At 35.1% G+C, this 27,651-nt stretch overlaps 1 protein-coding gene across 1 annotated transcript in view; it reads left to right on the forward strand.

The window, feature by feature from the left end:
* Positions 1-4,473: 4,473 nt before the first annotated feature.
* Positions 4,474-27,651, forward strand: part of LOC109048965 (relaxin receptor 1-like) — a 48,211-nt gene continuing 25,033 nt past the window's right edge. The window contains exons 1-4 of the mRNA XM_042738162.1: positions 4,474-4,714; positions 4,809-4,924; positions 7,568-7,717; positions 26,306-26,389. Coding sequence (XP_042594096.1) covers positions 4,882-4,924; positions 7,568-7,717; positions 26,306-26,389 — 277 coding nt within the window. The 5' untranslated portion in view covers positions 4,474-4,714; positions 4,809-4,881. The remainder of the gene's footprint in view (positions 4,715-4,808; positions 4,925-7,567; positions 7,718-26,305; positions 26,390-27,651) is intronic.

Raw genomic sequence — 27,651 nt, forward strand, 5'->3', positions numbered from 1 at the left:
ATTTCTATAGTGCTTTTCAAAGCTGCTGTAATGCACTAATTCTTAACATTGAGCCGTTTTAGAGCTAAGTAGTTTATTCAGGGAGCTGTTAGAGAGTCACTTCATAAGGATTTAATCGGCTGGTGAGAACGCCAGGGGAGACTGGCAGGGAACCAAAAGCTAAATTTTGCTGTTAACAGGTGAGAAAGAAAAAAAAATCTTAAAAATAAAGGTGCTTAAAAAGTTCTTCACAGTGATTCGATTTGGTTTCACAAAGAACCATTAAAAAGTTCTTTAAAAAACCCGCTTTCACCACAAAGAACCTTTTGTGAAACAGAAAGGTTCTCCAGATGTTAAAGGTTCTTTATGGAACCGTTTAGAAAAAAAAAAAAGATTTTCTATAGCATTGTGAAGCACCTTTCTTTTTATGTGTGTTGTTTGAGGTTTGTCTCTGATTCACTAATGAAACAGACATAGATTTTGTGTCAGTTGTGGTGACAGTTCAGTCTTTATGAAGCCAAACGTGAAAGACAGGAGGAGGGTGTGTATGGTTTCATCCTGTCAACAAGTGCCAAGTGTGATTCTCAACAAGTGTGATTCTCCTTTTTATCATCAGTTATGTGCAGAATTTATGATGCTTATTTTATGTTTATTGCATTATTTTAATGTTGTGTGTGTACATACATTTAATGTGTGTGTGTATTTATCACGTTATAGGGACCAAAGTCCCCACAAGGATAGTGATACCAGTACATTTTTTAGGTCCCCATGAGGAAACAAGCTTATAAATCATACAGAATGAAGTTTTTTGAAAAATAACTTTCCTATGAGGAATAGGTTTAGGTGTAGGGCAAGTAAAAAAAAAAAAAAAAAAAAAAAGTTTGTACAGTATAAAAACCATTACAGCTATGGAATGTCCCCATAAAACATGAAAACACAATGTGTGTGTGTGTGTGTGTGTGTGTTTGTGTATTTTACAGAGACTTTTTCTGGCAACCACACCTGCCTTTTTATTTATTATTTATTTAGCCATTATCATTATTATTATTATTATTATTATTATTATTATTATTATTATTATTATTATTATTATTATTAGTATTATTATTATTGTTATTCCTTTTGTAGGTAATGACCTATGTACACAGGTTCAGGTGAAATTATTTACCATTCAAAATCATTTTAATAATAAAAACAAAATGAAATCTTTCAATCAAACCCTTCACACAGTAATATGGCTTCTCTTCCCTTCTCAAAGATACACATACAAAACATGGGAAAATATATTGAAACATTTTATATATATTTATAGAAATATGTAACATTTCAGCTGTCCTGTGTTTTTTGTATGCCTGGTATATGATTCCAATGTTTGCTCATGTGTAGATTTTGGTGAGTACTAATATTCCTAGTTATCAATTTATTGGTTTGATGAGCTAAAGTCAAATTTAAATAATGCTCATGTATTTATCAATGCAGTGCAGATCTTGATGTTTTTCTGCTCTTGGAAAGAACATGACGTATATTCATTAGGTTAATTATACAAATAACCAGTGATATATGATGAGTAATAAACATAATATATTTGAATAAGTTCTAATTTGTATCATATCGCTGAGAGGAAAAGAAAGGCAAGCAGCTGAAACAAAAGTGATGGATGCATTATCCAGCCAATCAGTTCTTTTCTCCTTCATTTTTCATTATCTTTCTCTCAGATGTTCCTGTAAATGTGGTTTCTGTCCAGTCCTGTGTATTGAGAGTGAGTGTGAAGCATGAAGCTAGAGGAGATACGGGTCTGGTTTCATTCGCCTCAGCACTGTCACACATCATCAGTCGCATTTCTCTTTAACCTGCCAACTAAACAGGTTAACAAGTAAAACCTGAGCTGTGTTCATCTGGATAATGGGTGAGATTTCTCCGTTAATCGCTCATGCAGAATCCTCAATACCTGTGTGTGTGTGTGTGTGTGTGTGTGTCAGTGCTTAAATTACATCAATTTCTATCCTACTCTTTTGATGGGCACATGAAGTTTGATCCTAAGAATAAAGATAAGAATAAAACTGGCAATCACTCAACCATGATCTTCATGCTGATATGTCCAAAAAGGGTTTCTTTTGGATGAAATTCTCATGTAATTGTTCTTTAACGTTTAGGATTATGGAATTTTTTTTTCTGTCCTTCTTGTTTTCTTGACTTACCTCAGTAATGCCGAGCTATTATTAATTTAAAAACAAAGGGAAAAAAGTTAATTTTGATTAAAGATGTCCCTGCAGGGTGCACTGCAGTGGGATGATTGTATAATGCATCTTTCGCAAAAGGCTATTTTCACAGTGTGACACTGAGACAGGACAGCAGGTCCTTGCAGGACAGTGATGTTTCAACAGCTGTACTTCTGAGTTAAGAAAAGCAAGACAGATTGACTTTAAGATTTGATCTTAAAAGGATAAAATGCTAATTTTAGAATCACATTTAAACTAGTTTACATAAAATAGGCAAATATTAAAAGCTAATGTTAAAAATGGTTTGATTTAGGGTCTAAGAGTCATGGCACTTCACTTGCAAAAGCTCGCAATTACCTTTTTTTTATTCAAACACTTCACATTTCAAAACTGATGGATTATATACATATATGATGGATATATATATATATATATATATATATATATATATATATATATATATATATATATATATATATATATATATATATATATACCCTATTAAAATTGTGAATTATTGCTCATTTAAGCAGAAACATTCAGTTCAGCTCTGGATGGGGTAGCTACATAATGTATTCAAGCTTGGATTCATGAATCTGTATTTACATTTATTTATTTAGCAGGTGCTTTTATCTACTGACACCATAGACCTGGATCTGACAGTGGATTCATCGAAAATGGTAATAAAGCCTCTTTCAATTACACTAACGAGAGACAAACAGGAGTTCTCTAATTGAAACGGGCATCTTTTATTCACCTCTTGGTCTAATAAAGACTAATGGATCTGACAGAAAACTAGTGAGAAGGGAAATCAGAGATAAAGTGCTGATAGTTAAGTGCAAGGCATGCTGGGAAATGCTATCTACTGGTGTAGATGCTAGGACGTGTTGTTACAAGGTAGATGTATATACATCACTGCTTCCTCTATCTCTAAGCAACCATAGCTAATAGAATAGAAACTGATGTTGTTGGCACATTTTGTGTGAGAACGATTATTTCAATAAATAATTAAGTTTTCATTGATGTGTCTAAAAGCAATTGCCTAGAACATATTTTAATTTCTTCAGCATACCCAGAAAGCACAGCAGTGATGAAGCTCCTTTGGAAATGTGCATCCCTCTCTGAGATTAGCTGCTCTGCAAAATCAGCTCTCTGGTTTGCATTTGTTAGAGTTTAAATAGGGTCGGTGTCAAACCGACAGAGATTGAATTATGTACCAGGCAAACAGCAATTGAAAGATTAAAATAAATACTGTCAGATTGCCAGAATGGCCATTCTAGATTGTCAGGTGCCACTCAAGAGTTACTCTTGTCAATAATTCCCCAAAGAACAAGGAGCTGTTTGCCTGGTAAGCCAAATTATATTTTAGATTCATGTCTGTGTAGCACACCGAGATATAACTGCTGTAATGGGAAGTCTGTGTTATAGGAATAACTGAGTATCTGGGTCATGAGGGAGGGGGAGGTTAAAGAGAGCTCACTGTAAACTTATTCAAGCTGTTAGATGTAAATTTGCTATGATTCAGAATTAAAAGAGCAAGTGGTTCTTTTATTACAGCATGTTTCTCCCTAGTGTATGTGTGGCAAAACTTTGAGGAAATGGAGCAAGAGATGTGATTCGATTAGAGGAGAGTAGCACTCATCTCATGATCCACTTATGCATGAATATTAAGAAGATCTTACTGGTTACAATAGAATTATTATTATTATCATTAAAAGATAAAGAAATGGCATTAAATATCACCAAAACATTAATAGGGCTCATCTGGATATTTAAAGTTTAAAGGAATAGTTCACTCAAAATTGAAAATTTGCTGAAAATGTACTCACCCTCAGGCCATCCAAGATGTAGATGAGTTTGTTTCTTTATTTGAACAGATTTGGATCAATTTGCATCACTTCTTTACCACTGTATCATGTGCAGTGAATGGGTGAATGCACGTTCAAAAAGCTGAGAAAATGCTTTTCCCCCACTGAGCCGGTGACCCAGAACTGGACTTGACTGTCTGAAGGTCAAGTTCTGGCTGTTGCACAAGGACAAGCTGCCACAATGTTCCTTCAGCCAGGGTTTTACGACATCATGCCATTCATGGGAGAATCGTCATGTAGATGTCGTTGAACTGGGCAGCAATCACAGGGCAGAGAGAGTGTGATGAGTCATGCTTGTCCTGTTGAAAGGTCGTCTTGACAGCAATTTTAGACCAGCTAAGGAAGGGGCAGGCATAAAAATAAAAGCCTGCTGACAACAAGTCTGGGTGGTACTCTATTCACTAAGTCAAACTTATGAAGTATCACATAATTTTATATACCAGTGTGTCAAGTCTGAAAGAACATTTTGGTTGCTAAATAAAACGTCTCCCCTATACTTGTTCGTCGATTTGAAGAAAAGCGATGTAGTTTATTGCAAAGTCCCTCCCCCAGGTTTCTGTGCGTTGTGAATGTGAGTGCGCTCTCTGCGTCCCACATTCAGTCCGTGCGCGCACGGGAGCGCACTGAGCACCTCCGCGGATCAGACGGGTCTGTCCGAATCCTACAATTCGCACACAACTTTCCTTTCCTTTGTTAGAGGAGACTGACAACAAGGGACTAAACAAGTCTTGTTTTTAATCAGTAAGGGGGAGACAGAGAGCACACGCGGGTTTCAACTGTTGCTGGACATCACATCCTCAGTCGCCGTCGTTAACATGCAAGTTCACATCGCCGGCATCCTGATGTGCGGAGTGTCGGGTGAGTTGTGCTTCACCTTGTGTTTTCCTCATTCTTTCATTCAGTCAGAGAAAGCAGTCTGGTTTCGTTATATATAACTAACTCAGTTCAACTTTCCCTATTAAGAGTGCTTATAATTTCAAAAATAGTTTATATTTTATCTCAAGTTTTTGTACCATGTGAGAACTGATTTTTTTTTCGTTGTTTTTGATACGTTGCCAATTATTGGTGGATATTGATTTATTTTATTTACTATTAGGCCTACCCCTTTTTGCCATGTGCAATTTACTCTCAAAAGAGGATTTTTTTTTCTTTCGGTAATTTTTTCGTGCAATCGGTTCGTCTTGGCGACAGTTTATACGTTTTACCTCGAAGACATTTTGAACGAAACACCAAAGATTTGGTGATATGTAAGTCTTCAATGATGGGGTGATAATGAGAGCCCTTATATTTCGTCAATGTAGCATCCATTATGGACGACGAGCGAGCCGCTGTTGCTATGGTTACCTCTTCACGCAAAGGCGATTTCTTGCCGCGAGCGTATGTTTAGCGCAGCCTGACTAACTTGTAATCTAACTTTTTGTGTCAGTGAAACGTTGTTTAAACGCTGCTGAAACACTTATATAAGCTTGTATGAAAAAAGAAAAGAAGATTAGATAGCCTATTTGCATACCCTGCTCCCCTAAACGTTTGCTTAAGTCGGACTCTGCTTTTCAGTGTTCAGTAAATTTGGCTGTTTTGAAGGACGATGAACGAGGATTATTTATAATATATTTACTATATAAAAATTCGCTCTAATGAAAATAATAGGGACACATGAAGGCTATATCAGTGCTGGCTACATACGGTACATTTTAGTCTGTATGCGCCAAAATTCTGCAGAAATTTTGTAAATGCACCTGTGATGCTACAAAATACTGTCTAGGTAACTTAAGGTGAGTAAAAACCACATCCTGTTTTCCTTTCTTATACACCTTGTGTTCACAAATTTCACTTAGCATTGGTTTTGTGTGTGAAAGTCAGTGTGTCAAGGTTTGCCTACATTGAGGGGACAGCCAGCGGTCACCAGGAAAACAGCTGGATAAACATACAAAACAATGTTTTAATTAAAGTTAAAAAAGCAAGAAGGTTAGGTTTGAGGGTATAGGTTAGCAGATAGGAAATATCTTGGATTTAGTAGGTCTATAAAAACAATAGAAGTCAGAAAGTCCCCACTGTGACAGACAAAAACAAATGCATATGTGTTTATTTCAATATCTAGTGCTTTAGTACATTCACAAATAATGAATTCCATTGATTTTATAGTGCTTCTAATAATAAAATAGTTTAGCTATGTCTTACATCGATTGTTTCTGTGTAGTCTGTGTTCTCCATTTTGTACTTACGGTTTAAAGATTTATCCTAAGTGGCACTCAAAAGCAGATAAACTTTATCCGAGATAAACGTCTTGATCCAAGCACCACTCAATACAGCTGAAACGGGATGCAGGTCCTCCAAGAAAGATATTTATAGATTTTTACTCCTTTGATAACAAATGAAGTGAAGGGAGGAAATGGAACAGGATGTACATTTTTTGTGATTTCCTCATAGATTGCATCATGGCAGTTTTGATTTATTTAACTAAACCCAACTTACAAAATTTTTATGTTATCAGGCCGCTTCAAAAAGAGGGGGTTCTTAATGATCTTTTAGACATCATGTGTTTGCGTTTAAATGAATAGGAAATTACAGTAAGTGTATTACACATGCTGAGCAGAATCATCTTTTATGCTGAAATGTTGTGTGTGGGTGTGTGTGTGTATATCCTTATTACAAACTTTTTGCCACATTTTCAATAAGATGATTTTCAAACGTATCTAATTTCTTTCTGTTATATAAATCAACCTAGACCGTAGCGTGCTTTACTCCCATTTAGAAAAGAAAGAAAGTAAAAAAGCTCCTGTGTGATAAATCGCCCTGCACCGTCTGCCCCCAAAGCTTTTGCTACACTACAGCAATTCTTCATGTTGACACACAACTACTACTTCTGTTGGGCTGTTTATTCATAGATCTATAGGTTGCCTTGAGAATGACTTGCAGTAATTTGAGTCATACAGAGGGTTGTGATGAAATGTTCAGTGAAGAATAATAAAACCTTTCTTTGATTTTTATCGGTCATTAGAAAAAAAGTAGCTGCAGTACAAGAGCTTTGTGATGTACATTTAAAATAGTTATATTTCAATCTGCATTTGAGATAGGCGATTTTTCTTCATCATACGGGTCTGGCATTGTTTTTATACAGAGGCCACCAGTTATACATGTCAAAATAGTGTTTAACATACAGAACCTTTCTTTTTTTTATTCTGTCATTTTGTATCTTTGAAAACGTTATAAAACAGCACAATGTCAGGGGGTATATTATATTTACTGTATAATATATTACCAGTTAACACAAGAAAAAATTCAGTTTAAGTTGACATGATTTAACATACAGTATTAAAATTAAATTAATATGTAATGAAATCTTTGTGAATTACTATAGCCAAAATAAAAAATACTATTATGTTTGCAAAAAAAAATACTATACCTCACAGTCCAAGAAACAGACCAATGCAACAGTGTAACTTGAGACTGAATTTATAATGCTAAATTTCTCTCTTCTCTTTGTCTTTGTCTCTTCTGAAGTGGTGCTGACCATGTTTAATGTATCAGAGGATCGGACTCACTGCCCACTGGGCTACTTCCCCTGTGGAAACCTCAGTACCTGTCTTCCTCAGCTACTACACTGCAATGGCGTGGACGACTGTGGGAATCAGGCAGATGAGGAGAATTGTGGTTAGTTCAGAATGATTCCTGTCAGTCTCTTGTCATTTCTCCTGTGTGCTATTCTTCACTTTTTTTTTTTTTTTTTTTTTTTTTTTTTTTTTACTTTGTACTGTAAGCCAGTGGTGTTGAGCATAGATTTGCTTATCTAAAGCCGATTTTACTCTGGCAACACCAATATTTAAACTGCATGATACAGATTTTTTAATACCACACATAGACAGAATAAATTGATTTATTTTTGGTCAATTAATCTGATTGATTGAGCAACCTTTCAAGAGTGGTGATATAACACCTTGTCTACATTGGACGTGAGCGATGCGACGTGTAAAAAGCAATAAGAACCCAGAATCAGTAAACATACCCTGTACTATTTCTGAGTATTTGTAACATTTGCTGTGATTCATACAGCATATACTGTACAATGGATGCCCATTGTAGACATGTCCAGCTTTAGCAGCACTGGAACTTTTCATGTGTTTTTCACTCTGCTTGTGTTGTGCTGAGTGTTCCAGACAGACTGATTGTCAGTCAGTGTATTAGTGATGGGAAATATTTTTTAGTGCTAATCTAAAATGCAATTTAAAGTTACTCATGAAGTGCTTATTTATTGAACTGTTGTATATAAGCAATATCACTTTCGCAGTCATGTTAATATATAGTTGTACTTTTTTAAAAGAGCCCTGTTTTCAAGCAACCATTTTAATATTGTTTGAAATAAAACATCCTGAGATATTTAGAGTATTCAGCAATAAAGAAACAAGATTTGAGGTACCCTATTGCATAACAGTGTATTGTTCCTGTTCTGCTTTTTCCCTGCATGTTATCTTTTATTCTTGCAATATTTTCTCCTCCTGTCCTTCTTTTTTTTGCATCTCATCTTTTGATTCTTGTGCAGTGTTTCTTCTTTTCAGATTCTGACTATTTCTGCTCCTTTTCTCCATTTTATGTCTGTGAGGTACAACCATGTCAGTTGACTTTGCTTCCATTTCTGGATGCTGATTATAATACATAATCAGTCAAACTGAAACAAAGATTTCTGCAGTTTTCATCTATACAAATTGTCATATTTAATTTACCATCTCATCCATCTCTCTGAATAGGGAAAAGCCTAGTAGTTAAGCAGCTTGGTTTATCACCAGACTCCAAGCCCCAATTGATTTTTTTTTTCTCCACAGGATTATCTTCTAATAGTCTCAAAGGTATCTGCTGACAAAGCACTGATGAAGAACCAATTAAGTTGTAATTATCCTCGCACCTCAAAATCAAATAGCATTCCTTGACTTGTTAACAATTGCTAATTATTTTTTTTTTAATATAAGAGATAACCCACAGTGCTGTTTTCTTTGTGAAGAGGTGGTAATTTCCCATTGATCACTCAGTAATCATTTACTTAACCAACATGTAACATTGACCTTAGTGGTTATGTAGGCAGTTTTGATAATGTCACACTTGTCAGAAACAGTGCTAGCCCAGCCGTTTGTCAACTGTCTCATGGCATCTGTCACAGCGACTGTATCAAACTCAGTCTTAAGTGTCATCATTTGGCCCCTACAGCGGCAGGCACCGTGTTTAACCTTGTCTTTCTCTCTTTCGAGGCCTTTGTACGATGGAGAACAGGGAGGAGATTAAAAGCCGTTGTGTCGGCACCAGACTGTAAAAGGTCAGGACGAAGGGAAATGTCAAAGTGTACATAATATCTTAAGACATTTGCTTAGACCTGTGTGTTGAGTCAAGCAGAACAGGATAGACAGGAAGTGAGAGATCCTCTAATGCTTTTCCAAATCCCCACGACTGGTATTCCGAACATTTGAGATTCCACTCCCACCTTTCTTATCGCATTCCGCTTGTCGTAACTGAGCTATCAAAGCCTTTTCAGGGCCAGAAAGGTCACTGTCAGATATCGCTGTAAACGATAGGCATTAATTAACCAGGCTTAGCACCTGGCATGAAGACGCTTGCTCTCGCTGTTTGGCGAAAAGTTGGATATAGATGAAAGGCCAAGTGACCTAAATGATAAGCTGTACTTGAGCTCTCGTAAGATGATACAAGTATTTTTCCAAACTAGGAAGAGAAGAAAAAATACCTTTGAGATTTTATAGATAATGAAGTTTTGGATAAACAATTGAATCTCTATATAAAACGAAAGTGGAGATGCGGGCCCACCCGCAGTCAATCTCATTCTGTCTCTCTCTCATCCACTCTCTCATGAGGATGAAAGACAGGGACATGGGCACATTTTGACTCTGGGTGACGCCACAGAGAAAGCCATTTGTCATTTTTGCCATGAATGCTTTGAACCTCAAGAGCTTTGTCAGTTTGTAAAATCCAAGTCCCTCAGGAACAGAGTGTCCATCTGGGCTCATATACATTTTGTCATCGATAATGGTGTGTGGCTTTGATTTAGCATCATAATAATCTTGGAAACTGAAGTTAGAGCGCTGCACAACAGACAGTCTTCCATTGTGGTGCTGGTTTATTCTATTACAAAAAATCTTTTGTCTCAAGCTTTTTTCCTTATCTCAAAGTGATTTTTTTTAAACCTTTTGGAGCCAACCTTGACTTCAGTGTGCCTTTTTTTCTTGTAGAAAACTCTTTTGTGAATTGTTTCAACAGTGTAGATTGCGATTGTTTTGTTAGCTGGAGATAAGAATAGGACTGTGTTTTTGGAGGCTGGATTCTCTCTCAGTAATCCAATGAATCCAAAATATCTCACAAGGCTTTCTTCTGATTATGAGTTTTGCAAAACCAAATAAACAAAGCATTACATTAATCACGCCAGCCAACAAACTGCTTTGTCATCCCACCTGCTTATTATAAGTACTTTCATCAAGTTATGGTGTATTTTATACAGCCATATTTGCTTTTGAGTTTAGCAATACTAATATAATGCTATCTCAAAGGAACATTTTATTTCTCAAGGGTTTTTCCTTTATAGCATGAGAAATAATGTAGTTATGTTTAGTGATACTTCGGGATATCTGAGCACAATTCGAGATATTGCTGAGATCTCTTAAGGACACAACTCTTTTTCCCAAGAAAAAAATTTGAGATGTGAAAGTCTAAAAATCTTTGTTTCTCATATCAAGTAACAATGGATTTCTACATGACAAGGAGCAATTGAAAATGAATTATCTCAGTATATTGATTAATTGCCTTCTAGTTTTAAGGAACAGCCCATCAACAAGGCCTTGATGCACAGCTGGATATGCAACTCCAGGCAGCTGCTGAAAATACTTCAGTCTCTGATAAATTAGTTAAAGGTTTCAGTGAGCATATTATCATTAATTCTCATATGCTCAATGTGTACCTTTTTTGTTTCATTTTATGTACAAGATGAAAATCCATTTTGTTTGGTTCTGAAAATGCAGAATGCAGTGTTAATAAGGTACCACGCTGTGCATTGATTTAGTGTCCATTCATTACATACCTATTACATTATTTATAATTAAATTACAATTTCAGTATAGAACTGCACATTTTTGGCCAAGGTACCTTTAAATAAAACTAATAATACAAGGGTGGCTGCATTCACCTTTGCGAAGTTTGAGAATTTTTAATTTTGTGGGGTTGTTATATTAAATGGGACAGAATCTGTGCCACACTGAATTGCAATCCTTCTAGAATAACATTATGAAAAGAAATAAACTCATGATGTTGTTCTTTTAGCAACCTGGATTATGCAAAACATTCCAAATCCAGTGATAGGTTCCTCTTCACAAACACTCTTTTTAAGCCAGTTACTTTTAAACACATTTTTGTTGACAGTCTCATTGAAGCTTGGAATTATTCAAAAGTGCATTCCAGTTTTGTGTGCAATATGCATCAACCAGTCTGTGAAAGGACTGTGGGTGGTCTGTGAGGGTGCCGTAATGATAAGCCAGAAGAAACTGATTGGTGCATACAACTCTAACAAAGATGAATGTGCTAACCTAATAATTGATTAGCTTTCTCTCAGCGGACCCCATAACCTTGGTCACACCCCACCAGTTTCCCCTAGGCATGTGATTGAAAAGTGATTGCATTTACTGTATGTGGTACATTTTCTGTGCTGAAATGTAATGGACAAAGCAGTAAGGAAATATAATGATGTGCCTAAACTGATAGATCTATCTATCTATCTATCTATCTATCTATCTATCTATCTATCTATCTATCTATCTATCTATCTATCTATCTGTCTATCTGTCTATCTGTCTGTCTATCTGTCTATCTGTCTGTCTGTCTGTCTGTCTGTTTCATTTAGAGACTTTTGAAGTATGTATCTTGTTACACATGAATGTGTAGTATATCTTCATCATTTTGCATATTCATAGCCCAATATGGATAAAAAATACATCATAGAAATTCTATAATTAAGTAAATGCAAATACAGTGCTTAAACATTTACAAAACTAGACACATTATTATTCAGGTATGCTTGAGTGTGAAGTAGTTCATAGAGGGGTGGATGAATAATGCATTATATTTCAAAATAGATCTTCTTAATGACATAATCAGGAAGTTAAATAAGATGTCTCACTCATCTAGTACTGTTGAAGGGGTATTACAGTTCTTGAAGCAACATAATAATACATTTGAAGGTGTTTTAGGGATTGTTTTAGCAGATATGGATGAATGAATTAACTGAAATGTGTGACCTAACAGCAGTCAGATCAATGAGCGGGTTGTTGATTGGAGAGTTATTAGAAGACAGTGATCAAAGGGCCAATGACATTGAAAAAGCATCACAACTCTTCATAGAAACCGAAATGTTTCGAGAAAAAAGAGAGTACAGTTTTGAGTTGGGCTTTGGTGTAAGGATGGTAACACAGGGTGCAATCTCTCTGCTCTGAACAGCAATTGTTTCAGAGGCAGCCTTGTTTTCCCATGAGGCTTCCTTGCTAATTTCAGGCCAGACCCACACCTGCTGCTCTCTCATTGTTCAGATATATGTTATCTAAAATTGGTGAATGTAGTAATTTAGCGTTTAATGAATAAATTATGACTTCATATAAGCTCAGTGGCCATACAAAGATTTTTGTCTTAAAATAGCGAGTCCTACAAATGCTTTTGACTCTGCAAGTGGCTGACCCTGTCATCCAGATCTTTGTTTATGAATAATGGATATTTTTGATGAAAAATTGTATCAAAGCCTGTATCTTAGACGTAAGGACATTTTGTTTATATCAAGATGAATAAGTTTAATAAGTTCTTTGCAAGCTTAATGGGTTGTAGAGATGATTAATTATAACCTAAACAGATTAATGTTTTTTTTCTGTGTCTCGACATATGATTAATTTTTTAAGCAGCTTGAGCTTTTGAAAAAAAAAAAAGAAAGAAAGTTTCTTACAGTTAAAGTCTTAAATTTACTTACATTGCATGAATTGTGATGAGAATGTGCTACTTGATCTCATTAGTATTCATTATTCGTATGTCGTATAATTTTTAAGACACATACTGTACATCTTTTTATGTTTGGATAAATTATGCTCAGTACAAATGTATGAACAGCTGGTAAGATGTAAGCACTTTTACTTGCGTTCTTCAGAGATGTACAGAGATGTAATTTTCAGAATCATTTGGATTTCATTAAATATGTTTGCCTTTATTGTTATTTGTTTAGACCAATTATCTCCATCATTCACTGAAAAAGTAAATTATAAGAGATTGTGATTAAGTTTTACATAAATTTTTTATGTGCTGTCACTATTAAATATCATTGGCAGTATATGCACAAATAAGCATGAGCAAATTGTATATAATCAAATTTTATAAAGTTTTTGTAGTGATTGCAGATTTGACAGTCCATTTGAGGTGTGTGTGTGTGTGTGTGTGTGTGTGTGTGTGTGTGTGTGTGTGTGTGTGTGTGTGTGTGTGTGTGTGTGTGTGTGTGTGTGTGTGTGTGTGTGTGTGTGTGTAAAAAGCTTTTGTCTTTATCTCTATTTGTGTAATCTCCATCAATGAATCTTAGACTAAAGATCTGAGATGCATGGGAGAGAAAAATAACTCTGGCTTGAATTCCACTCTCTCATTATAATTCAGAAAATTTATAAGACACTGAGTGGCTCGGATGAATAGATAGAATGAAAAATAAAGGCACTGCATGGAAACATTAATGAATGTTTCAAAGTCGACCAGTTTGACACTCTCTTTTTTTATTACTCTTTATCTAATTGGGGTGAGGATCAGTGTTGTTGATCTGCAGGGGTTTTGGAGTTGACATTATTTACATCTGTGCTTCGGAGAACGAGTTTAAACATAAACAGTGCGATTTGCGTTTCCCCAGTAATGGCGGATGGGGCAATATGTGTTTCTGAGTTCTGAGTTCTGTGGTGATTGAGAGGTCCAGTGGGAAATCTCTGACAGAATTCATCAGGACAGAGGATTGAGGATTAACCGTAAGATTAGAGTGAGATGTCTTAATCATATATCTCTTATCTCTATCTCTGGATTCTTACATAGCAGTGGAAAAAAATAAGCCAGGCATGAGTGAATTTTCAGCAGCCATGTTTAGCTGACAGTTGTGCTTTTTTTGTGGAAACCCTGATATATATTTTGAGGATTCTTTGATAAATAGAAAGTAAAAAAATATACTCGAAATGGGAATCTTTCATATCATCATAAATGTATTTATTGATCAGTTTAACCCTCTATGAGACTAATTGTGAATCCACAGCTTGAAACAAATTATTTACTTTATATTTTATATTTAGGAGTTTTTACATCTGACATTTGACCTTTTTTTAGGGTTTCATCATTTATAACTCACTTTGTACAATTAGGGTAAATTATTTTTGGCAAATTGTCTGAATTTCTCTGCATGAAAACCATGTCTGAGTGTTTCAAACCATTTAAACAACTTTAACATTGTGTTTCATCTTGAAATTTCAAATAAATTATCATAGCACAAGAGAAAGTCAACAAGACTCTTCTTTTCCAGTGTATTCCACACATCCCACAAGTAAGTAGATGTTGACTTGTGCAGTCATCACTGGAGCATCGCTGCCTTTTAGTATAGTAATGCCAATAGACATTGGCATCTTTCCTGACCTCTGGTTGTTGTATGGATCACATCTTTCAAACTGGCATACATAATGAAGTGACGTGACGTGGCCAAGTATGGTGACCCATACTTGGAATTCGTGCTCTGCATTTAACCCATCCAAAGTGCACACACACAGCAGTGAACACACACAAAACTCTAACACACAAAATTATCAGTGGGCAGCCATTTATGCTGCGGCGCCCGGGGAGCAGCTGGGGGTTCTGTGCCTTGCTCAAGGGCACCTCAGTCGTGGTATTGAAGGTGAAGAGAGCACTGCACATTCACTCCCCCCACCTACAATTTTTACTGATTGAAGGTGGTCATTTGACATCATTAAAATTAATTTTTGTTGGTTGAACATTAATATTGTATTTTCTTAGCATCATTTATAAATATCCTATAGAGGGTTAATGCATCTTTGCTGAATATTGTTAAAAGAAATAATACTGACAGAAATCTTTTGAAATGTGCTGCATATTTTAATAGGCAGACAGTAATGGGCTCATATTAGGAGGAATCAAATATAACTGCAAAAACAACTTGTCTTGCAGTTTACTTGTTCTGAACTGTTCACAACTTTCAGATGTCTGCCAAATACAGTATATAGGTAAGAGCAAGACGTGTGAAAGTCGACCCAACCTTGAGCTGTTCTTTGAGGATGTCAGTATGCATGGCACTGTTAAAACTAGTCAGTGTCAGAACATGTCTTTCCCACTGTTTCAAGTTGCACCTGCCACTTTACATTTCCTTCTATAGAATCCAAATGTTAGGGGCTGATCTTATTTTAAACAAGTCCCTTGAGCATTACAGTCTGATCTTAACAGTTTAAACAGAACACTGCACAGGAATTTTTGGAGGAAGGAGTAGTCAAACTAGCGACACTGCTCTTTTTGCATGCAAAAAGGTGTTTCTTAAAAGCACAGCTGCCCAAAGAAAGAGAGTGAGAGAGAGAACTGTTTTAATCTAAGGTCAGATTAAGAGAAGAAAGACTGAGGGACATATTTACTAACAGCTTGTGCCAGCGCAAACCGTCTTTTGGCATTAAAATAGTACTGTCAGGATTTACTCAGTGAAGATTTAGCGCTGAAAAGGCGTGGACACGATTATTTTTTATGCCTGACATTACTGAATATGCATTTGTAGGAGTTTCCCTTTCAGACACAAAATTTATGGGAGAGTAGTATTAAAATGAATCATGCAACACAATTTACTAATGTTTGCGATCATCAAAAAAGCATGTCTTAAAGCAGGCGGTAATTTGCACTGTTCTTGGTAGATCGCACTGGTCATTATGGGAATGATCTGGCTGCGTCTGTGTTCTTTAATATGTGCACTGTCAGTAAATCACACGCAGAATTTTGCCCTCATCAGCGCTTTTATGGAATTGTGCACTTATGCTAATTTGTCCTGTTTAGTAAATCTGGCTTTAAAGGTCCTTGCACACTGAGTCCCAAATTTTTGTATGCGTATTTCATATTCATTTCCCCTAAAAATTCATCACACACAGAAACCTTCCGCACTGAGGCTGATGCATATTAATTAATCCGTTGCAAAATGAAGTCTTCATGCAGTGAGGAGGATTTTGTTGTCCTCTTTCTTCTTAAAAAGAGAAAAAGAAAGAGAAAATATTGGGTCCATCCAATCCTGAGATATAGAGAGGAGCAGCGGGATTATCACGGGTGATTCAAAGTTTACTTCAGGATGTCAGTGGCTCAGTTTGATGCTTTGCTAGCGATACTGGAGCCACGTATTAAAAAGAAGACCACCAATTTCTGTGAACTTAGTGTGCAAGGACCTTTACAGTGCTTTGTGCTACGAGACGAATTGGATCAACTTGTCAGACGCCATTCTGGAATTTGGTGTTCACTTGTTCGGTGACTCTGAATTGTCAAAGTACCTCTCAAAATGCTTGCAACGGATGCAAAAAACGCAGAAAACCAAACCCGATCCAATTTTTTTATGACGGACAAAAGTTTTGAAGGCAGTGTGTAAACATGATTGACATAACGTGAAGTCATATTTTTTTTTTAACAAGCGAAAATTTTGGAAAAATTTGTGTGCAATGACCTTGAGAAGAAAATGGTCATGAAAAACTAAAATATGATAAATTCAGCAAATGATTCCTGTAGAGCTGAAAAGCATCTTATCACAACTTTTTACCATGTAGCATTTCTATTGTCCTTTAAAAAAGATTAAGCTTGTTTGTAACCATCACTTCAGTTACAAGCTAAGGGGTATTAGGATCTGAGGTCGCAGAACAGCAACTGAAACCAGTAGCGATGTTGACTTTAACTTTTGATATTTGTCTTAGGAGAGAAAGAATGTCTGCTGTGATACATGATTAAGGCTAATGTCTAAAGTTAGTAAAATGAAAGACGTCAAAATGAAAGTTCTAGAGTGGAAGTGGTTTTTCACTGTATATTCATAGTACATACCATACACTACTTCAATAATAAATCAAACATACACAAAAACAATAAATATAAATGTGTGTGTGTGTGTGTGTGTGTGTACTATCACATTTTCCACAAAAATATTAAGTAACTGTTGACAATAACATTAATAATAAAAAGAAAAAATCTTCATATTAGAATGATTTCTGAAGGATCATGTGACATTAAAGACTGGAGTAATGGTCACTTCCAACCTTAAACTTAAGAACAGTGTACTTCTAGAAACAAACGTTTGGATAGTTTTATGATTGTAAAACATCCCATGTAAAGTTTCAACATAATGAACTTTAACAATCCTAAAAGTATCATAAAAGTAGTCCATATGACTTGTGCACTATTTTTCAAAAGTCATTTTTAAAGTCATACAGAAATTTTGTGTGAGGAAAAGACTAAGAAGTCTTGTTTTAGGTGCACTTTTTCTTTTAATTCAGTTGTGTCTAAGCATTAATACTAACATTCTCTCGGTAGCCTTTGGCACACAGTCCTGCAGCACCATAGAGCAGTGATCTGTAGCTTAATAAAGAAATGATGGAATGAAGCAGAGGCATTTGTCATGTACATGAACATCCGCTGACTAACACAACCGTGTCATAATTTGTCTGAACCTCAGTATGTGAAACGGTTTATGTGTCAAGGCTTTTCTCGGGCACATTAATTACAGTTATCTTTCTCATCTTGCATTTTTCAAAGCTGCCATTTCATGGTTCTCAGCTTTTTTTCTGTTGGCCCTATTGAAAAAACCCTGTCAAACTTAGAAACCCATCAAGAGAGAGAAAGTAAAGGGACACTTTGGTTTGAAATTGGTTTAGATTGAGGGAGGGCTCCTAATTTTCTGTCTGCTGTCTAATGGTCCCATCATTCTCTCATCATTTAGTAGTAAACGAGGGTATGGAATGAAAGGTCGGGTAGATTGGAGAGCTGAAAATTTTCCTCTGGCACTCTCTATACATTCTGGACAAACATTTAAGCATTCTCTAAGCATTCAAGCAAGTAAAAACATGGTAAAAAGCATAAGCAATTATTGTGTTAGTCCCTCAAAGCAGAGCACTCTGCAAAGTTTATAGTTTAGGAAAAGATGCACTTTCATATTTTCAGTACTATTTTAATCTCAAAGTATTAGACTCATTGACATCTTTTGTGATCAGAAGTCATACTATAAGGACTTCAGGGAAACACTAGATCAGTTCATTAAAAAATGGGGGCAATTTACATATTGTGAACTAAATAAGAAAATGTGGTTAGTCTGGTTTTCTAATAATGATGCTTTAAAAATCATAGCTTACACTGCTCTGCGCAGATTTAGATTTCAAATACATGTTTTGTGTATATTCTTTTGAACTTTATATCCATTATGGTTTGCACAAAAATATTAAGCAGCACAGCTGTTTTCAACATTGATAATAATAAGAAATGTTTCTTAAGCATCAAATCAGAATATTAAAATAATTTTTAATAGATCATGTGAGACTGGAGCAATGACTGCTGAAAATTTAGCTTTGCCATCAAAGGAGTAAATCACATTTTTAAATATAGTAAAATAGAAAACATATTTTTTATGGTAAACATAAGATCAAGAAAAAGCAGCCTTGGCGAGAATAAAAAAACATACCTCCTTCAAACTCTAGTTTGTCATACATGTTTTTATAATGGAGTGTCAGCCAAATCAGTTAATATTAAACAAAACTTCAGTACATTTAAAGTTTTCAGGGCAATTTTATGTAATAAATCCAATAGTTTCTCTACCCAACTCTAAAACTGTTTTAAATTGTTCAGTTGTTTTCTAGTCTCTGTAGCCCTGTTCTCAAACTGACTGTGTCTGAAACTGAAGGCAGCTCTGTCAGTCAGTCAGTCAGGTATTGAACAGACAGTGTTGTTGTATAAAAGTTCCTCCTAAGGATTCAGACAGGTCTGCAAGGCAAGAGAACTTTAGACCAAGAAATATGTTTTATGACAATGGTTATTTCTCTGTGGAAATTTAATCACATTGCATAAATTTATAAATTTATTTTCTGCTTTCAGCTGCTCTGTCAGGTGCCCTTTTAATTTTTTTCTGCCAACTATTGAATGCAGTGGATTGTTGAATATCGTAGGCAGTGAAGGATAGAGCATACTGCCCTAAAATAACCAGATTATGGTAATTTAGTGGACAGGATGTTATGATTGCATTGAATTCAGAATTGAATTCATGTCTTGATGTCTTCCTATCATATGGTGCCCTGAAGGTTACATTTCAAGGTTTCTAACACGGCAACTGTCTAGTTTTAGACAGTGTATTGAATTATTCAGGCACACTGACTCATTCTGCCTCATTATTAATAAAGCATACAATATCCGTTTTGTGTTCAAGTGCAAAATATTTTTTACTTCCCAAATCAAATAAAAATGTTAAGTAAAACATTAATTTTTTTTTTTTTTTAATCTTGAGCTTCACAGTTTTGTCAAATAATTTTTATTTCTTTATTTTTGCTTCACTGATGCCATTGTGCATCAGTCATTGAATATGACTGAACGGATAACAGGTTCTATTTCTCAGATCTTGCTTACTTTTCTTTTTCAGTCTTTCAACTGTAAAGCATCACTATGATTAGTCAGTAATTGATAAAAAAAATTCTCTACTCAAAGTAGATTGAAGTAATTAGGTGAAACTTATAGTAATCTACATATTGCATTCATCGAGTTGAAAGCTACAGTCAGGCGCTTATGGCATGTATTTGGTCCTCTCTATTATAAAATGCTCCATGACAGGTGCACCATGGGAACACAGTGGCAATGTCACATCAATCTCGCTTAGAAGATTTGTTAGAAAGGTCATCTGTGAGTGAGAACCATGTTTATGTAGTAGTGTGTGCTGTGACTCATCATGTAAAAGTAGCGCTTGACTGTTATGCAGTGACATGCTTATGTTTTTTCTTAGAATTCGAACCCCCAGAGTTATATTTGCTACTCTTCTAAAATAGCCTCATGTTATGAAATGGATGGCTTGTGAACTCTGATATTTACAGTGTGCCCAGCTGAATGAATTTGTCATATCATAGTGACACAGTATGACAATAACAGTATATCACACCACTGACGTAATAAGTGGAATAAAGAAACTCGTCTTGAGTTTCATTGATTTAATCTTCAAGGTAATGGCTAGCCAGACAGATTATTCTTTCAATAAGCTTAATCGATTTCTAAGAGATAGAGATGCTACATGTACTGTATAAAGGCTGAGAATTATCTATGGTACTTTTTATAGCAGTAAAACACCATATATACAATATATACAACATATATGCAAAAAATTTGTATATATATATTTTTTTTTTTTTTTTTTTTTATTTTTTTTTTTTTTTTTTTTTTTTTACTTACACATGTAGGCAGTGGACAGCTCACTAAGTTTTAGAATAGTTTTTTCTATCTATAGTATTTCATTTTCTTTATTTATTTGATTTTATTTATTATTATTTTTATTATTTATTTATTTATTTATTTGTAGTTGGTGCTAAGACTTTTACACATGATACAGTTAAAGTGATAGTTCACCCCAAAATAAAAACATTTGTATACAAGCATGAAACATACCTTTACCCAAGGTTAAAAAAGTTTAAAAAGAGAGAAATATTATGCCATTTCTCATGTTCTATTCCTTTTCATTTAGACTATACTTTTCGTGCAATATTTCTAAGGCAGTAACTGCACTTTCATAGACTATTCATTTGTTAGTATTTAATGATTCAAACTATGTTCTGCATTACCTAGAATGCAGTGGTCATCTCAGTGGTCATTACCTGTATTTTTTTGTACAAATTTAGCTCAATTTGTCATGGACCAGCCGCATAAACAAGGTTATTAATCTTAATGTTACACAGGGAGGAGAAATTATCTCAGCGCTGAATCTTCCTTGTCATTTTACATTTCTGCTGCAGAGCTTGAAAAGACCAGCAATGACGCATAGAGGATGCAGGGCAGTAACGCTTAGATTTTTTACAAAAAATGAAACACCTGCATAGTTTTTATGTGTTTTGCAAAATCTTAAAGAGCAGGTCATATGGGTTTTTGAAAAATCTCTCTTTTGCAGTTTATAACGTAGCTATCCTTAAATGAAAACAATCTGCAAAGTTGTTAATCAAAAAAGTGCATGATAAATAAAGATATTGTCTCTCAAAAGAGAGAGTCGGTTCTGAATCGCCTTAACGAGTCATTATAATTTCGAATCTTTTGCTTGTTATGGGTATACGTCACTGGGTAACACATTTGCATAATCCCCGCCTGCCTGCGAAATACGAACAGAGTCTGATCTGCCCACAAACACTTTTGCTATTAGTGCGTTTACATCATGTTTAGAAGACGCGGTGTTCAAGGATACCACAGAAATACAATTCGAGCCTTTTGTTGTGTGCTTGTCATTTTATCAAGAACTGCTTCTCTAATCTGGGCTTTTATCTTCGTTGGCTTCTAATCTTCTTAATTTGGACTAACAAGCTCTCTGAACCACAACCTGTAAGTAGTACGATTGATACGTTAGGTGTACATTTTCAATTGAGTGCTCAAAATGTCAGTTTTTTGTGCCAATATGTGACGTATACCTAGTGCAGCTTTAAGTTTCCAGCTCAAGCACAATATTACTGTCTTACTGAAGTAGTTCTAAAAATTTGCAGTGAACCTAAGAATATGTCGATTATTGTAGACTGACGTTGTTCTAATTACTTTGTTGAATAATAAAGAATGTAGTGTAGCACACACACTTTATAATAATTGTGAAACTGCTGTTTATTGTGCTACACTGGCAGTTACAGGGTTAATGCAGGAGAGATGAGTGATTTCGGCTGGTGCTCCTGTGATACAACTGTTCTGCGTTCTGATTAAAAGCTAAGACCAAGCGTCTTTTGTCTGTCGTTCTTCAAACATTACAGTAGACATATTTTGGTTTACAAACTGTATTGTTTAATCAGTTAGTCACGTTAGCACTCGGCTAACGTATCCACCATATTGGGACACTTTAAAATACCATATGACCTGCTCTTTAAGCATCATCATTACAGTTTTTTTACATGCTGTTAGCGATAATTTGTCAGAAGGTAACATGTTATCACCAGAAAGCCTTAAAATTGCTTCTTTCCACTTATATAAAGCAGTGAAACATGCTTGTTCACTTATTAAGGATGACAATATCACAAATCAATCATGGTCAGTAATGCCGTGAGTAGTGAAAAGCCTTTCTTTTGAAATACCCTCTGTATAAATTGGGGATCATTATGTTTGATGCTTTGGGTCAAAACACAATAGAGTAATAAAACTGTACTGTCCTTGTGCATGTAAAATCAATGCAGAGGTCAAAGATTCAAGTGGATTTCCTCTCTTTTCATGTAAGCAAAGATTATGGTGTCTTTACTAATGGCTGCCTCAGTGCTGCTCAATATAACCAAGAGTGTGAGCTCCTGTAATTGTGACATAAGGCTAGGTGGGGGAAAATTACCTGTCAGAGCCTTGCTGGGACACAAATAGCAACATTACCTGTCAGTGATGAATTTAAACTCATTGCAATGCTGTTCACTCGTGTTGTGTGCAGTATAAAGTTAAAAGAGAGCCTGGATTCATCCGGTGGAAGTGGAGAAAAGATTGTGAGTTGTAAGAGTTTACTAAGGGCTACTAAGGGTTTACTTTTTCCGTAGTACCTTGCCCACAAATGAAGGGACCCGAAATATTATCTTAAAGCAATCGTTTACCAATAATTGATAACTTTTCTAAATGTATTCTTTGTCATAATGTTCCAAATCATTCTATATCTTTTCAAATACTTTCCCTTTTGAGCAGCATGCATGTAGGTGAAGGTGAGAAAATCAGAATTTGTGAACTGTCCCTTTATAATTCTAATAGGAAGTACATTTTAAGTTCCTTGTTTTTCATTGACAGGAAAACATAACAATCCAAATGGGAATTCAAGGTTTTTTTGTTGTTGTTGTTGTTGTTGTTGTTGTTTTCAGAATGCATGACTAAACCTTAATTGAAGGCAGATGATTTTGCTACGGCGTCTAGACAAGACTGAAATGTTTACAGAAACAATATCCTTTTGTAGCCTGATTGCAATCAAGATAATGAATGAGAACAATAATTAATTGAGAATATTAATTGAGATGCCAGTCAAGAGTTTATTCCATCTGGATATGGCCTACTTTTTGTCTTTGTGACAATATTTCAATATATCTGTAGTTTTTTTTTTTTTTTTTTTCTGTAAATTGCTGTCATTATTTTTTTTTTAGGGTGCCATATGCCTTTGTTGTTTATGAATGTTTGAATGGTATCTATTTTTCCCATAATAGTTTATGAAAGTCAGCAGCCTTGCTATTTTGGCATTTCAGTTTAAATGAGGAATTGATTTACTATGAACATCCCTAGATTTAAATTGTGGTATAATGCAAATAAAAACATCTGTTGTTGTTGTAATATATATATACACACACACAGTATATAAAAAAAAGTCATCCAAAATAGAGCTGAAGTAAGTATAAGCTGCCTGACATTGTTCGCCCTCTTGGAAAAGTTTATTTACTGCAAAGACTGTTTGAGGTCTTTGTACTACAGCTTAGATGTTTAATTAACATTAGCATTTCACCCATGCATGATCAATTACCTGAATGGCACGAAAGGAATGCCATAGAAAATTGATGGATAATGAGCTATGCAAGCAACGTGTTGAGGTTTCAGCATCGCAGAAGTCATTTCCTTTATCCTTAAACACTAAATAAAATGAAAAACGTTTATCATTAATGACCCCAGAAGACATTCTCTTGGTTAAACTTGGCTGAAGTTAATATTCAAATTGAACAGAAAGAACACTGCTGAGTTAAAAGTACTGAGCTGAAACATTTTTAGAACTTCAGTTTTCTTTGTCAGGCTGATTTCAATTTTAGTAACATACTAGGAACATTACTTTTATTATAGAAGAGCTTTTATAAGATGACATCTCTAAAATTGTCCCTACAACCTTGTGACTTTTAAGAATTAAAGTCCAGTTAAATCACACTGGTCACTAATTTATCAGCTATTAATTATCAACTGTGGGTTTAAATGCATCTTTGAAGAATACTGTCGTTTTACTTTTGAAGCATCAAGAACATTTCAATCACTTAGTGGAAATGGCAGTTTATTGTTATTTTAAACATATTTCTGGAATAAAATGACAGACACATTTGTCCTGCAAATTTATAAGGAAGATAGCATTTTGTGTATCTTCCAAATATTTTTAGTTTTTGTTTATTTCTATTTTGAAAACAAAGATACAGCTTGATCTTGATTGTGGTGAAAATTATGAAATGTAGTGAACTGTGGGACAGTTGTGTGTTTTTAAACAATAAATATTGAAAAGGTTAATGATTTGTTTTAATAAATATCGAAATGATTATGTTTATTTGTTTCAATTATTTGAAAGTTATTGTGATTTAAATTTTTTGTAATTGAAAGTGTGGGACAAGAGTAAAGTCTACACATTAGGAATATAAAAAGTAGCAAGAATAAAAACAGGTTAAATTTTTTTCCAAATTTTCCAAATGTGACCATCAAGTGACATAAAATGTGTTTGTTTTATTTAAAAGTGCTCATAATTAAAGAAACAACCTTATACTTTGCAGGAAATCTGATGCATTTTCCTGGGTTTGCATAAGGGCACATGACTGAATGGTGACATTTTTTCTTTCTTTCTTTATTTTTTTGCTAAACTTTTAATGCTCAGCACTGAATGTGTTTAATTCATTGCAGAAGGACAGTGTGGCTCCCCTGGCCTTTTGCAGGTTTTGTTAGCAGGTCAGGATTCCCCCGTGTTGACCATCTGGGCTGTGAGATCGATGTTCAGTCCGCAGCTGGATTATAAATAAGATGGTCAGGCTGAGAATGTGCTTTTTGTTGAACCATTGGACATGTTTGGCATTAAGAACCCAGCTTGAGTCTGCCTTTAACATTGTTACATTTCTATATTTCAGATTCTGTCTGCAGTAGTAAACAGCATGTGTGCTGGATTTATGGTTTCATTATGTCATTAGTGCTACATTAGATATTCACATAAAGTCCTGTTCTAGAACTCATTCCTTCACTTATGTTAAGATTGTGTAAGATTTTTTTCAATGTTTTGAAAGACGTCTTATATGCTCACCAAAGATTTATTTGCTCACAAATACTATAAAAACAGCAATATTGTGAAGTATTATTGCAATTTAAAATGACGGTTTTCTATTTGAATTTATTTTAAACTTAATTTATATCTGTGACGGCAAAGCTGAATTCTCAGCAGGCAATACTGCAGTCTTCAGTGTCACATGATCCTTCAGAAATCATATATATGCTGATAAATATGCTGATTTAATGCATCATTTCTTATTATTATCAATGTTAAAAAGAGTTGTGCTGCTTGATGTTTTTGTAGAAACCATGATACTTTATTCAGGATTCTTTGATTAATGGAAAGTTCAAAAGAATGGTAACAATATAGAAGTCTTTACTGTCATTTTTTGAGCAGTTTAATCCATCCCTGCTGAAAATTAATTCCTAAGTATTCATTTCTTGAAAAACGAATTAAAGGGAAAAAAAAACATACTGACCTCAAACTGTTGAGTGATATTGTACATGGGCGCTTTGCATTTGAATACATACAAATATGAATGAGATCACCCAGACAGTGATTGATGAAGGTGTATTGAGTGAGCCGGAAGGTTGGGTTTAATTTGTTTGAGATGTTAAGTGTGAGGTGTCAGGAGACAGGAAACGGCACAAAAGTCACACCTATTTGCATGCTACCGGCTTCATTTCCTCCATGACTTTTGTAGTTGGCAAACAGTGTCAAGATGATTGACAGGGGTTGCTGAGTAGGTTAACCTGATTCTTAAAAAAGAACAAACCCAAATGCATTATTATGTATTATGCAATTTCCCCTGAGAGAATGAGTGGATGCACATTTGTTCAACTAAAGACCCGGCAAAATGGTTCTTAGCCATTTGAATTTCTCATTGTGGGCTTTGCTGTGCCATCAGTGTGTTGTCTGTCACACCTGTGAACATCTGTGCCACAGCAAACAGCTTTGTTAGCAATGACAAGCAGCATGTGTTTGATTCAGTAACCTTTTACTTCATGTTGTTTTTCTTCTAGGAGACAATAATGGTTGGCCTCATCTCTTTGATAACTATTTTGGCATCCCCAGTAATAACCTTGGAACCAAGTCAAACGCCTGCTGTGAGTATATGCTCTCATTTTTATGTTTCTGCAAAAATTCAGAGAATTTGAACCTCATAGAGAATATCTTAAGGGCATATTTTACGTTTCTTTTAGAAACACAGTATGCATTCATTTGGCAGCTGTACTTTGTCATTCCACAGCTGAAACAATAGTGAGAGATGGACAGTTAGAATAATACATGCACAAGACTTTTTCAGTCTGACATAGTTATTGCCATTCACAAAATAACCGAGTTATACCCGAGTCCTGAGATTTTGGACATGTGTGGCCTTTTTATTATCAAAGTAATGATCATGTTTTGATGTTCAAAGTTTTTTAAGAATTTAAGGGCCAGATTTACTAACAGCTTGTGCCAGCACAAACCATATTTGTCATTAAAATAGTACCATCATGATTCACTATGGAAATGATCTGGCTGCTGTTGTTTTTTAATGTGCACATTGTCAGTAAATCACCCACAGAATTTCCCCTCCCATCTGTGTTTTTATGGAATTGCGCTCTCACGCTAATTTGCCCTGTTTAGTAAATCTATCCAGTATTTACATGTGTTTGGAGATTTTAAGACATGTGCATCTGATGATTGGAGTCATGTATAATGCTCTGTTTATCCCAAAAAGTGATTGGACAGACAGGTTGATGGCTCAGCACGGGTGGCAGCTGTCTGCATATTGCTCACTTTCTCTTATATGCAAACAAACAAATTGTGTTCCTTTTTACTTTTTTAATTAATAAAAGGCTGTTTGATCATTTCATTTCAAATCTTGGGCAGGAAATGAAATAATATTAGGGCAACTGCTCATAATTCTTAGACAGCTCATATCTTGAGGATTATATGGTTTACTGTTGGAGGTGATAGGTAGTATCGATCACAGATACATGTTCAGATAGAGCCTGGAGGTGGAGGTGGGGGGGGGGGGGCAGTGTGATATTGCAGAGTCACTGTCCAATAAACAAACATGACACTGAACAAAACATTTCTAGTGTGACTTTTAACCAGCTGATCTCAAGGTGATTTTTAATGGATGTCAATCAGTTCCTCTCAAGTTCACACAGGTGTCCTAGCAGAGGACCCACAGCTGGAGTTCATTACATTATGAACATGATCCACTCACGTTTTACAACAAAAAAGTGTCCAAGTACTCATTTTGTTTTAATTATGAACCATATATTTGTATTTATCCTTTTAAATAAAATAGAACATTAAATGTGTATTGTTGTATAATTTAAAATAAATCAAACGTCTTTTTGTAAAATATTTT

This window comes from Cyprinus carpio, chromosome B14, assembly GCF_018340385.1.
Source record: "Cyprinus carpio isolate SPL01 chromosome B14, ASM1834038v1, whole genome shotgun sequence".
Classification (NCBI taxonomy): Eukaryota; Metazoa; Chordata; class Actinopteri; order Cypriniformes; family Cyprinidae; genus Cyprinus; species Cyprinus carpio.